Source organism: Herpailurus yagouaroundi, unplaced genomic scaffold (genome assembly GCF_014898765.1).
Source record: "Herpailurus yagouaroundi ecotype Mexico unplaced genomic scaffold, PumYag 28, whole genome shotgun sequence".
Lineage (NCBI taxonomy): Eukaryota > Metazoa > Chordata > Mammalia > Carnivora > Felidae > Herpailurus > Herpailurus yagouaroundi.
The window spans coordinates 167,811,277-167,824,004 of NW_024412376.1; the positions used below are offsets into that span (position 1 = coordinate 167,811,277).

The window sequence follows — 12,728 nt, forward strand, 5'->3', positions numbered from 1 at the left end:
GATAAGAGACACCAAGGAGACAGCATCAATGGCTGGCATGGAGGGGGACCCAGGCCCCAGCCGTACGAGCAGCTCTCCAGGTGGGCGCCCCCGACCCTCTAGGGGCTGCAGCAGGCACACGAGGCGATATGCCAGGGTGCTGAGGAGCGGGAGGGCCAGGTCCCTTACCAGGCCCAGGGGCAGGTGTCCACGTGGCCTCGTCTTTTGTAAAGCTGACAAAAGCCAGACGTTTGAACTGCGATCGTGGAAATGCTGCCTCCTGCCAGCCCCACCGTTCCGGGCCAGGGTGGGGGTGTTGCGGGGCGGCCACAGCTAAGGGGGAGTCGAGTTGTGACTCACTTAACTGGGATTTCAGGGCGGATACTTCTGTGGCTTATCCCTCCTTCCCTGCATGATTGTGGGGTGCGTGCCGCGCTGGCTGGGTGCCTTCCAGGAGTCTCCTTGAATGCCCTCGCCCACTCGGTGAGCACGGTGACGTGAGGGAGAGGGAGAGAGGTCGTCTCGCAGTGTGAACAGGGGGCACGAGCCCAGCCCCACGAGCACTGGGTGGAACAGAAGCAGGACTGGAGCTGGGTGGAGCCGGGGACCTCCGCTCCGGGCCACGAAGGGGTACCTGGGTTTCAACTTTCCTCCCACGAGAAACAACTGGAAGACTGGGCAAACTGCATGAAGCAGCTGTTTTCAGACACTGGACCATGGGCACTGTGCTCCTCTGGCCCCCGAGAGAAGAGAAACAAAGCGGGGGAGCCCCCTGAGCACCCAGAGCGCGGCGTGGGAGGGGGGCCCAGGCAGGTCACAGTGGTGTCACTAAGCCAAGGAGACAAGGGTTGGGACCGGGGAGGCGGAGGCAGAGTATCAGAGAGGACGGAGCTCTGCGGAGAAAGCACTCCATACATCAGAGGATTCCCTGTGTTTTTGAGCCCCAGGGCGTGCACACACAGAGTAAAACCCCGTAGGACACAGCAGAGTAACTTCTGGAAGCAGTAGGCTGGGCGATTCCAGCGTCTGTGCGGGTCCCAAGTCACTGGGGCTCGGGGGCTCTGTGCTGGGAAAGCGGGGGCGGTGATGCTGATGCCTCCACCTGCCCCGTGGCTCGCCGGTCTGACTTGCGGCTGCACTCGCACCTGACACGGGTCAGGGGAGCGCAGTGTGTAAAGAGTGTTAAAAGCCACTTGTGGGACTTGGGTAGGAGACGTCTGAGTCCTGACTGTTGGTGTGGACATCTGGGACACCCAGGAGAGCCCCCAGAAGGAAGGGCCCAGGAGTGGGTCTGAACCAGCCCTGACCACCGGCTACTCAAGACCCACCCACGGAGCTTAAACACAGGCCTCAAAGGCATCAGGTGACCTGCCGGTGACCTGGGCCTGACCCTCTTGAGAGGGACACAGCAAACCCAACACTCGCCAACAGGAAGCACCCAGCACCCAGCGTGCGGTCCAGAATCACCAGACGCACAGAGAGGCAGAGACTGGAGTTTGCTCGGCGGAGGCGTGGGCTTTCCTTGCCCCCACGATTAGGAGACCCCGTCGTATTACTGCCAGGCCCACAGCCGCCGCTCCATACACTGTCATCTTGCAGCCGTGATCTCTGTGGGAAATTCTCCCAATCTTCACATACGTGAGATCCTAAGTGGGGAACCTAGCAAAACACAAGTCCCCACCGGTCAGGAGCATTTGTTTGTTCTGTAAGGAAGACCTCGGAATTAAGCAGCTTCAGGCCCCACAAAACTGGGGCCTGCCCTCGTGCGTCAGGACGCGGCCCCTGACCCGGACCATCCGCCCCTCCTGGAGTAGAATGAGGATTAATGCTTTTCTCCCCATAGCAGCTACCCTGTGGTCCAGAGTTACTTCCATACCCAAGTCCCACAAGTGGCTTTTAACGGTCTCTACACACGGCCCTCCCCGACCCCTGTCAGGTGCTTGTGCAGCCGGAAGTCAGACAGGCGAGCCACGGGGCCACGGGGCGCACACACACGGGGCATCACTGCCCCTGCTTTCCCAGCACAGAGCCCCCTACCCCCAGATGCAGAACGGGGGGGGGGGGGGCCGCGCTCTGGCTCAGTGCTGCATGGGGCCGGGTCCTGCCAGGGCCCCTGGACCTAATCTGAGGGGAGCCCAACCCACAAAGGACAGGTAACCACGGGGTGTCGCACGGCCTGTTTGTTTCTGCCTCAAGTCCTGCTTCTCCTCCGTGTGACCCAGGCGACGTGGCATCCATCGTGGGCCGAAGGAGACCGCTGCCGAGGGTCCACACACAAGACCAGCGGCTCCGGGCACGAGCAGAGAGACAGGCGGTCAACTTCGTGGCACCAGGTACCCGGAGCGCCTCAGCCCATCCGCCGGGTGCATGTGCTTCTTGGGTCCTTGACGGCCTCGGCCTCAGGTTGTCCCGTCCTCACCGGCAGCTCCCCTGGGGAGGCACCGGCGAAATGACTCTGGCCTAGCAGGTAGGTGCTCAGTGCATGGTGGTCTCTCTAGTTACATTTCCCCCAAGAGACGGGCTGAAGCCGTGCCATCCTGTACCTGCAAATAGGGAACGAGGCAGGACCAGGACCAGCCTGGAGCTCAGTCCTGGACTCCTGCCCTGGGACTGTCCGTCACGCCCCTCACCAGAGCAAGACCTCGCAGGAAGACCCCCAGACCCAGCAGGCCCTCCTGGGTCCTGCAGCCGTCAGCAGGGGGCCGCTGGTGAGAGTGACCACAGAGTGTCTGCCCCTCGTTGTAAAGACTCCTTTGCCATCTCTAGCCACGGCACTCAGATGGCTCAAGCGTCTGCACGCATCACGGGCTCCGCACACCACAGGCTGTTCCGGTGAGGCAGCCTGGGAGTCGGCATCATCCCATGAGTGGCCCCATAGGTCACAGATGGAGAACCGAGGCCCCCAGGGCCCAGACGTGAGGCCTGCCCCCGGAGGGGGGTTCTGCAGCAGGAGGGTAGCCAGACTTGGAGCGGGCAGCGTGCACAAAGGGGAGGACGGAGATCGTGGTCCCAGGAGTCCTGCAGAGACAGGGACGTGGAGGCACTGCCCGGTCCAGACTCCACCCCCATGTGTTACTTGGACAACCAGAGGCTCAGCAGCGGGCAGGGCAATTCCTAGGGTCTGGTCTGGGCTCCGTAGAGAATCTTCCCGGGTCCCGTCTCCCAGCGTGACCCCCCAGAGGACAGTGACAGCCCTCCAGATCCCCAGGGGGAGGTTTTCGGGTCTGAGGCAACAGTCAGGCCAGGACCACATGTCTGTTCGCTAGGCGTGTGCAAGGCGTGTGCGAAGCGACATCGAAGCTATTTTAGAGCCCTTCCAGAAAGAACTACGCACAAGACGTATTCACGTGAGAAGCTGACTAGGAGTCTTGGCCACGGAATCGGGCTACCACGGATACGCCTCCCTGCCTACCTGTGTCTCTGAGCAAGTGACTTCCCACCCATCCACTCAATAAGAGTCTGCACCCAGCTGAACCAGGTGCCAGGAACAAGCAGTGGCTGGTGCCGGCGAGAAGGTTCTGCCTCTGACGCACCAAGCAACCAACATGACCAGCCGCGAGGCCCCCACCTCCCTGGGGCCTCCCCTTCCCCCACCCTCCCCTCTCTCGCCCCCCCCCCCCCCCCAATCCTTGTTTCCCCAGTTCTGTGCATTCTCCGGAAGCAGCGGGCACCCTGGCACCCTACCCGAGTGCAGGCTCCCATCCCCCCGACACCCCCCGCCGCCCGCAGGCTGGCCTCAGCGGCCACACTTCCACATCCAGCATTGCTGCCACACTCTCGGGGGAAGGGACGTCCCTATGTGGGGGCTCTACCCTACAGGGGAGGAAGGCAGTCCGCTGACTTCTCCGCTGACCTCGGGAGCCACCAACAGCTAAAGCGATTTAAAACCACCGATGAACCTTGAACTTCAGTCCGTTGCCCGTGATCAGAATGGAGTGTCCAGACGGCCCCGTGTGCCTGGCGCTGGAACGGGCACGTCCCCTACACCAGCCAGCACCTTGCAGAGTGCCCAGCACAGCCCTACATGGTTAAATGGCCGACAGATGGATCTATCCCTACCCAAATCCGGGCACCTGTGTCATAGCCCCGTGTCATCCACTGGAGAGCTGAGCAAAGCAAGCCAAAAGGCCACACAGCTGAAAGGCTGAGTGCACGTCCCCGCCTGGTCACCGTGTTAGCTGGTGCAGTGGGCGCAGTTATAGATTCTTCAGCCGGTGTGCATGCCCCAAATGTTGGCAGAACCTGTGGATGTGGTGAGGTATCATTCCCATGGTTACCTCAAGCCACATGGCAAAGAGCATTTGCAGTTAAAAGGGAGACTGTCCAAGGGCGCCTGGGTGGCTCAGTCGGTTAAGCGTCCGACTTCGGCTCAGGTGATGATCTTGCAGTTCGTGGGTTCGAGCCCCGCGACGGGCTCTGTGCTGACAGCTGGAAGCCTGGAGCCTGTTTCCGATTCTGTGTCTCCCTCTCTCTCTGTTCCTCCCCTGCTCATGCTCTGTCTGTCTCTCTCTCTCTCTCTCTCAAAAATAAAGATTAAAAAATTTTTAAAAAGGCGGGGGGGGGGGGGGGGGGTACTGTCCAGCGTGGGCCTGACCTAATCAGATGGGCCCTTGAAAGGTTTAGGGGTCAGAATCAGAGATTCCCAGCAGCAGATGCCCTTGTGCTGGCCGTGGAGAAGCAAAACTGCTTGTTGGATGGAGGGCCCGTGCAGCCTCCGGGGCTGAGCGTGTGGCCCACAGCCCGCAGCAACACAGGACCTCCCCTGGAGCCACTGCAAGGAACTGAGTTTTGCCAACAACGTGGGGTCACTTGGAAGTGGGTCTTCCCTAGTCAAGTTTCCAAACGAGGACATGGCCAGGCCCTTTACCGATCTCAGCCTGTGGGACCCCCAGCGGAGGGCCCAGCCGCACAGGTTGGGTTCTTGCTCTACAAGAGATGTGAGATGGCAGGTCTGGGTTGTCTTAACCCGCGGGGCGTGGGGTCCTGCGTTCTATAGCATAGAAAACTCAGCCTGCCTCTGCGGACCGTGCTGGGCAGTCCCCGCTGTGGGGCCCTGGTCCTCACATCTTTTGTGAAGCAGCACCTTTTGTGTCCACAGGCTCGGCCGCAGACCTCCGTAAGATAGCCGTGACCCACATCGTACTGCAGTGGCCACTTCCCCTACTCGGGCGGCCAGGTCAGTGCGTGAGTGGCCAGCCGGCCTGGGCCCGACCCGGTGCGCGGACCCGCCTTTCCCGGGGCTCGGGGGGTGGGGGGAGGCCCGTGGATTCTGTGGCTGAGCCATGTGCATGCATCTCCCGGGAGCAAAGCAACGCCTCCCACTTCCCGCACGTGGAGGCAAAGGGGCCCCCTGGGCCTGAGCTCCTGTCACACTCCTGGGAGGGCCCTCGCCTGACCCAGGCTGGGCCAAGTGCCCGAGGGCTGGCCCACGCGGCTGCAGTAACGGCAGCCCATCTACCTCGGGGCACGAAGGGGCCTCTTGAGGTTCAGCTGGTGCAGAAATGTGTCTCCCGGGAGCGTCTGAGCCCCTCCCGCCCATCTCGAGGGGCACCACATGCAGCAGCCTGGAGGCGGGTGGACCCCACGGACACTCTGTCAGGACATGGAGACTCCAGCGCCCCCCCCCCCCCGCCTGCCGCTATCACCCCGGTGTGCCAGACACTCCGTCCCGCCCCCGGCTGGCACTCAGATGCATCCTGGGGCTGGGGGCTCAACCTCCGGGCCACAGCTCTCTCCACTTTTGGTCTCTGCCTCAGGTGCTCCCCCAGGGGGAGGGGGACACACACCTAGTACATGTGGCAAAGCCAGGCAGGGGCTCCTTGTCACCTGGTGCTTTGCTGGCCCGGAGCCCCGCCTCGCAGCCACCCAGGGTCCTAGTACATGTGGCAGGGGCGGCTTCTCCTCCAGAACTCCGGGACCCCTTCCGCACAGCCAGCCTGGAAGTCCCCCAGAGAAGTGAGTGTGTCAGACCCCGGAAGGTCTGGCTCCCTCCCTCCTCGGTCCGGTGTGTTTGCCCGCTTCGGGCGGGGGGGGGGGGGGGTCCTCCAACAGGCTAGAGCGCGCCTGTCCCTGCACCCAGCGCTGCCCAGGAAGATAAGGTCACGACCGGGCTGGGCAGCCGCCTCTCCGGCCCTGCAGTAGAGGGAGGGGGTCATGCCGCTTGGGTCCCCTGCACGGGACAAGGGACCTGCCTGCCTGCAGCCCCCTTTTCCATCTGAGGCTACAATTTCCTCTTGACTTCGGTACTGTTCCACCTTCTCAAGGCAAAGATTTCTTTCCTTCTCCGAAACCCCGTGTCTCTCCTTAAAAAGCCTTCTCCTGGCTCCGTCTTCACATATTTCCTACTGTTCATTTTGACTTTGGAGCCCGTGTCCTTTTGGCAATTCCAGCCATTTTATACAGAAATGTGCCCCGGGCAAAGGCCCTGCCAGAGACTTTGGGTGGCACCCTAGCGAAGGAGTGGGGAGGAGACTGTCCCCCTGAACCCACAGAGCCGGGGAAGCCGCCCCGGCAGCCCCTGCCCCAGGCACTGCCCCTGACCGTCTGCCTCAGGGAGAAGCAGCACGGGAGGGGGCCAGCGCAGGCTGCCATCCAGGGCCTGGGGTGGAGCGACGGAGGGCGGGTGTCTGAGACCCCACAGGTGCAAGTTACCTGTGGGCACCTGTCCCGGGGTCTGGGCCACATCTCTGTAGCAACAGGGGGAGGCAAGAGGCAAGAACAGAATGTGCAATGCTCTCCTCTCCGAGTCTCCTGGGCCCTGCCCCACGGCAGTGCCGGCCCCTCCAGTTTATCCAGAGCTCCTCAGGGCTTTCCTGCCAGTCCCAGACCCATGCGTCCTGCCCCCTGTGTGGTGTCTGTAGGGTCAACTTAGACAGCCTGCAAACAGCCTGTGCGAGCTTGGCCGAACCAAAGGCCACACGGTGGTCTTGCACATGTGATATTGTATATCTGCTTGCCACGAGGGCGCCTGTCCGACCTCCAGCCACTGGCAATGTGCCATCGACCTGGGGCACCCTGTGGCCAGGCCTCACCCAGCTCTGCGGGGCACTCGCTGTCTTGGCCTCAGAAATGGGCCCAGGGGAGGCAAGAGGCCCAGCCAAGCAGCGAAGAGTGGCCTCGATGAGCCTAGACTCTTCGAGACAGCAGGGCAGTGGGGTTGGGGAGCCCTGAGCAGGCCCTGGCCTGCCCCTGCGGGCAGGGCGGGCAGGCAGGGGCGAAGCGGGAAGGATGCGGAGCAGTGACAGGGCCTGGCAGAGCCTTTCTGGAGCTCTCCCGAACAGGAGCCCCGGGTGGAGGGCAGAGGGCGGCAATCACCTCAGCTGCCCACTCACGTCCCGGGGACAACAGGGTCCAGCGCGGGCATCTCTGAGCCTCTTCTCTCTGGTGCCCCAGTTTCCAGTTAGAAGTCAGCGGTGAGAGGGGTGTGTGAGTGACTCACGGCTCAGACCTATTCTTAGGTGGCTCAGAATTCACAGTGTCATTTCAGGAAGCGTGAAAACTGATTCTGCTAAACTGAAAACGGTTATGAGTCCCTCTTCGGAGTTTCTGCCCGTTTGAAAACTAAGTTCCCGTGGGAGCAGTGACCCCACCGGAGACCTTGAAGTTTGTTTAAGAAAGCGGAGGCAGGTGCCAGTGGCCCTTGGCCAGAGACGGTGTGAAACGCAGGCACACGTCCCGGGGCGGCCACGGGGGCCTGCGGCCCGGGTGACGCCCTGTGGACTCCCTGCCAGGAGGACGTGCGCGTGCTGTTGGTGACACTGTCCACTTGCGGCGGCCCGGACTCCAAAGGTGGACTTTCCTCCCATCATAGAAATGCAGAATCCCACAACTGCCGACTCTGGTTCGGAGGTTCAGGGCGGCAGGACCAAGGTCCCTCTGGCTCCCTGGCCCTTTGCCTCTCGGGGCCCTGATGGCGATGTCTGCTCTCACCATCACAGCGCCTTGCAAGCAAAAGGAGAAAATAGTGGCGGTCAGAAAGAGCCCTGGCCAAGTCAGCCCTTTTGAGAGTCTTCCTGGAAGCTGGAGGGCATACGCCTCGGGCCACCCGATCTGAGAGAGCGCCCCGAGATGCCTGGAGCTGGAGGCACCACCCCACCCGACAGCAAAGGGAGAGGGATAATGGACTGGGGTGGGCGCTACGAATCTCCGCTGCAGACCCTGTGCGTCTCCCCCAGAGGCTTGAGGGCTGCCCTCCCCCAGCCAGGGCCTGCCGTCATGGTGACCACCGCCCAGCGGGCCCCGCCACACCTCGCCTGTGCGGCCCCGGTTTCCCGGTGCTTCTGGGCCCACAGCTCTGCCCCACGGGGCCTCCTCCCTCGCAGGCTATGCCTGCAAAGTGACAAGGACCAGACGTGGCCTCTGACTTTGAAGGCCCAGTCCCAGGGACAGCAAGGCACACAAGGGCAGGGCACACGGGTCCCTCCCTGATGTCCACCACCCTTCCTGTGGGTCACCTGCACCACGCCTCCCCTCCCTGAGTGTGCAGGGCCAGCCACCTTCCTCGGCCCCGAGGGCAGGGCTAGCACCAGATCCAGGGCCACAGCCCCTGGCCAGCGTCACCTGCCCGAAGCACGTAAGTCGACCCAGATCCCACCAGAATGCGTGAAATCTGGCACGAGCCGGCCGAACCCAGCAATAGCCATGTTCTGTGCAGCCGGCATGGAGCTAGTGAGGACCACTGCTCCGTCCCTTCCCCGTGCACACATTTGCGCCTTCACTTGAGCCGAAGCCCTCCCGAGACCCCTGCCCCTTGGTGCCCACTGCCCCCACACTTCCTGCCACAGTCCAGGCCCCACCTCCCTACTTCCAGGGGTACCCGAAGGGCCTTAGAGAAAGGGTGTTGAAGAAGGGAGCGGGCGGGCCAGGGCTGACAGGGGCACAGAGCCAGAGTGGCTTCCAGGACAGGGGCGCACCCCGTGCAGGGAGCTCGGAGCGAGCCCTGGCCCCTCTGGGCGATGGGATACATGGGGCTCAGCCCCCAGGCCGAGTGGGGGGAAGGGAGGTCTCAGGGCAGGGGCGGCAGCAAGGTGCCCAGATCGTAGGCGGCCTCCTTGCGAGGACCCACAAGCAGAGCCTCGACTCTACGGAAAGAAGGGTGTGGCCAGGCCTGGCCAGGTGTCCCAGGGACCCACCCCCCCCGTGATGGGAACCAAAGGCAGGAGCAGGGGAGCCGGGGTCACCTCTAACTTGTGCCCCCCTCTTCCCTGGGGACTGTGCTGGTGACAGGCAGGTGACCGCAGGCAGCAGGAGCTGGCTAGGTCTTCCTGCTCCCACAAGTCATGTCCTTCCATGGCGCCCGTGTGTCCCATCGCTGCATGAAGCTCGGTATCCAGACGCCACATCTCAGGGTGACTCCCCCACCCCACCCCCGCCGAGTCTGCCAGGTTGGTCGCCCAGATCCATGACGAGCTGTTATTTGAGGTGGAAGATCCACAGGTCCCAGCGTGTGCGGGCAGGTCTGGACGGCACATGGCTGTTTGAGTTCAGGGACAACTACAGCAGCTGCCCCTTGTGGGGACTCAGGGCCACTTTCTGCCTCGTGGTGCCCGTCACTCGCCTGTACCCCGGCAGGCAGAGCGTGAGCCTAACTGAGGGACTCGTGAAAGGCCTGGACGTGCCCCATCCTGGCTCTGTCCAGCAGAGGAAACTCCGTCCTTCAGTGGAGAGGTTCTGTGCACAGTCAGTATTTCCCCAATAGGCTGAGGGGCGAGGTCCCACCTCCTGCCCTTAAGAAGCACCTGAGGGGCGCCTGGGTGGCGCAGTCGGTTAAGCGTCCGACTTCAGCCAGGTCACGATCTCGCGGTCCGTGAGTTCGAGCCCCGCGTCGGGCTCTGGGCTGATGGCTCGGAGCCTGGAGCCTGTTTCCGATTCTGTGTCTCCCTCTCTCTCTGCCCCTCCCCCGTTCATGCTCTGTCTCTCTCTGTTCCAAAAATAAATAAATGTTGAAAAAAAAATTAAAAAAAAAAAAAAAAGAAGCACCTGAGCACTCCTGAAGCTCCCCCAGGGTGGCCGTGGCCACACCACAGGGCTCCCAATGTGCATGCCAGGTCAGAGGGAATGGGTGCCATGCTGCCCTCCCAGGGACCCAACAGCCCTACACCAGCAGCCTCTGCCCCGGCTCCCTGCCTTCCAGCACCACCAGTGTCCTCTCTGCACAGCACAGAGGAGACAAGGCCACTGCCTTCAAATAAGTGCTGACCCGCTTCAGGCACCCAGAGACTGGCTCCCCAGGGAGATGGCCAGCTAACCCCTGAGTCACAGCAGAGACAGAACAAGGCAGCTCCCACCCATTCCTAGAGTCTTTCTGTCACAATCTTTGTGCTGAAAATTTCAGATAACTTTGTAGGATGGAATGAAATATTTATTGATCCAAGGGACAAAAAACTTCAGAGCAAACTCTGAGAAACACTAAACCAGCTGACCCCTCCCCGCCTGGGCCACCCCCTTTCTCAGGGCTGGAGGGGCAGGTGTCCCATGCTGACCCAGGCCACATGGCAGGGCCAGGCCACCGGCACCAAGAAGTGCCCCCACAGGCTCTACCATTATGTGGGCCTCCACAGGGAATTTGGCGGGGAGCGCGGGCCCTCCTGCCCCAGCAGCTGCAGCCAGAGTTGCCCTCTGATCCTTCCTCCTCCCAGCCCCGGGGCCTCTGGACAGAACTGGAGGCCCTGGCACGGCACTTGGGGGGGGCCCCCCCCCCGGCCAGACCCCCACTGGCTGAGGTCGGCAGCAGAGAAGCCGGTCTACAGCCTGGAGGGCGCTTTTGCCCCAGGGACCCATGGTCGGTGCAGTGATGGTGCCTTCGAGCCTGTGCCACGGATGTGGCCGGTGGAGATGGGACCAGCCAGGGGCTGTCGGACCTACTAGCGCAGGTGGCCACGTGGACCCAGGAAATAACTGAGGAGCCTGGGGGCCAGGGCAGGGCTGGGCCTGAGCCTTCCCGTGGCCCTGTCCCTGCCCAGGCGGCCTGGGGCTGCCTCTCTCCTCTTTCCCTTTGTTCCAGCTCTTGCCAGGGGCACCGGGGAGTCCCTGCAGCACATGCAGGCCTCGGAGCTGCACCTGCAGGTGAGTCGGGCCGGGCAGGTGCCACACGACGCTGCCAGGCTCCTCCCCGATGGGAGAGGACAGTCCAGCCACCCAAGGGGCAGGAAGGCCGGGACGGAGGGCCGGGCCCACCCACCGCACCTGAGCCCCCACAGCGCTGCCCTCCCCCACCTTCCCCATGGTCCCCGGAGGCCCAGGAAGCCCTACCCCACCCCACCTGTAGACCAGCAGGTGGCAGGCGATGGCAGCTGTGGGCAGCCCCCACCCTTCCTGTCAGGAAGGAGCTGTTGAGCCACCGTTGAGGGCCTTGGCAAGGTCCCACCCAGGGTTGGGGTCCCCAAGGGCCCTCCAGGCCCCCCCCCCGTCGGCTCTCTCAGAACCAGCTGATCCCCAGGAAGCGGGGACCCTGAAGTGGTGAGCAAAGGTGAGTGCCTGGCCTGGCCCAGCCCCCACAGGCCTGCTCCCTGGCCCAGGGGCCCCGGCGGGCCAGGTGAGATGCACAGCCAAGGTCAAGGTAGTACGACACAGGGGTGGATGTGGCCCGTCTGCCTGTCACTGTGAGCGTGCGTGCACGGGCATCTCTCCAGGCGCCGTGGAGCATGTTCTGATCCTGTCTTCGGGCAGGTGTGGCCCATGTCCGCCCGCGTCGTAGGCTTGGGAACTGGCCTCGGAGGGCTGGCCTGGGCCTGGCACCCAACTCTGGCTGCTGCCCACAGATGCCCCCTAAGGTGAGCCTGAGCGCCGGCCACTCGTGGGGACACCTGGCGCCACTGCGGGAGGCCCCGGGCCCTCGGCCCAGCCCACGTCCCGCGGAGTCTCCAAGCAACCACCCAGCCACCGCCACCCCCTGTGCCAGCACCTTCCCCCGGTGTGTGCATTTTTCCCCTTCATTTTGTCTGTGGCCCCAGGCAACAGTGGGAGGAGAGAACTGGTTTCCACCAGCCCGTCGTGTGGCCGTCCCCAAGGTCAGCACGGGGCACTTTGTACTGGCGTCACGGCCAGAGCAGGCTGTGGGGGGGGGGGGCACGCTCACCCCCCGGGTTGTCCCCTGGAGTAAAGGTCTTTTCAAAGCCGGCCAAATTCCTCCCAGGGATGGAAATGCCTGTCCGCAGCCCTCAGCCAGACCCAGGGCGAAGCGCCCGACACGTGGCCCTGCCTGGCTCACCGCAGGCCCTCCCAGCCCTGCTCCCCTGGAGCCTGGGGGTGGGCTCCTCCGGGGCCACAGCTGCGCCCCACCCAGTGGGTGCCCTCCCTGCCGGCTCTCTGAGCCTCCCGGGGCCGCCAAGATGGCAGCTGCACCGCACAGAGAACACAGCACCACGGGCACTGGGCTGGTGTTCATGACAGGCTCCTCTGGAGGCCAGAGGGGCCTGTGTGCAGGCTCCGGTGTCTCCAAGAGCCCAGCCGGGCCGGCAGGGCCTCTGGAGTCACGCTCCCGGGCCCCGCTGCCTCCCCACAGGCCACCTGCCGGCCAGCTCCCCTGAGTCTCCTCCAGAAGCGGTTTTCTCAGATTCCCCCCGCCCCAAGTGCCAAGAAGAGCCCAGACCACGCACCCCAACAGCCTCACAGCGGGCGGTGACAGAGGTGCCCCTTTACAGTGGGGAAACTGAGGCACAGAACGGTCACATCATTGTACAAGCCCCAGGTCTAACTGCTCCCCTGCTCTGCGCCCCTGGGGTCCCGTTGCCAGACCACCCTGGCACCCC

At 63.4% G+C, this 12,728-nt stretch overlaps 1 protein-coding gene across 1 annotated transcript in view; it reads left to right on the forward strand.

Moving 5' to 3' along the window:
- Positions 1–12,506, forward strand: part of POLN (DNA polymerase nu) — a 128,158-nt gene extending 115,652 nt beyond the window's left edge. Inside the window, 6 exon segments of the mRNA XM_040495984.1 lie at positions 2,202–2,312; positions 5,078–5,116; positions 5,119–5,155; positions 9,363–9,430; positions 10,982–11,043; positions 11,739–12,506. Of these exon segments, the coding sequence (XP_040351918.1) occupies positions 2,202–2,312; positions 5,078–5,116; positions 5,119–5,155; positions 9,363–9,430; positions 10,982–11,043; positions 11,739–12,506 (1,085 nt within the window).
- Positions 12,507–12,728: the final 222 nt, after the last annotated feature.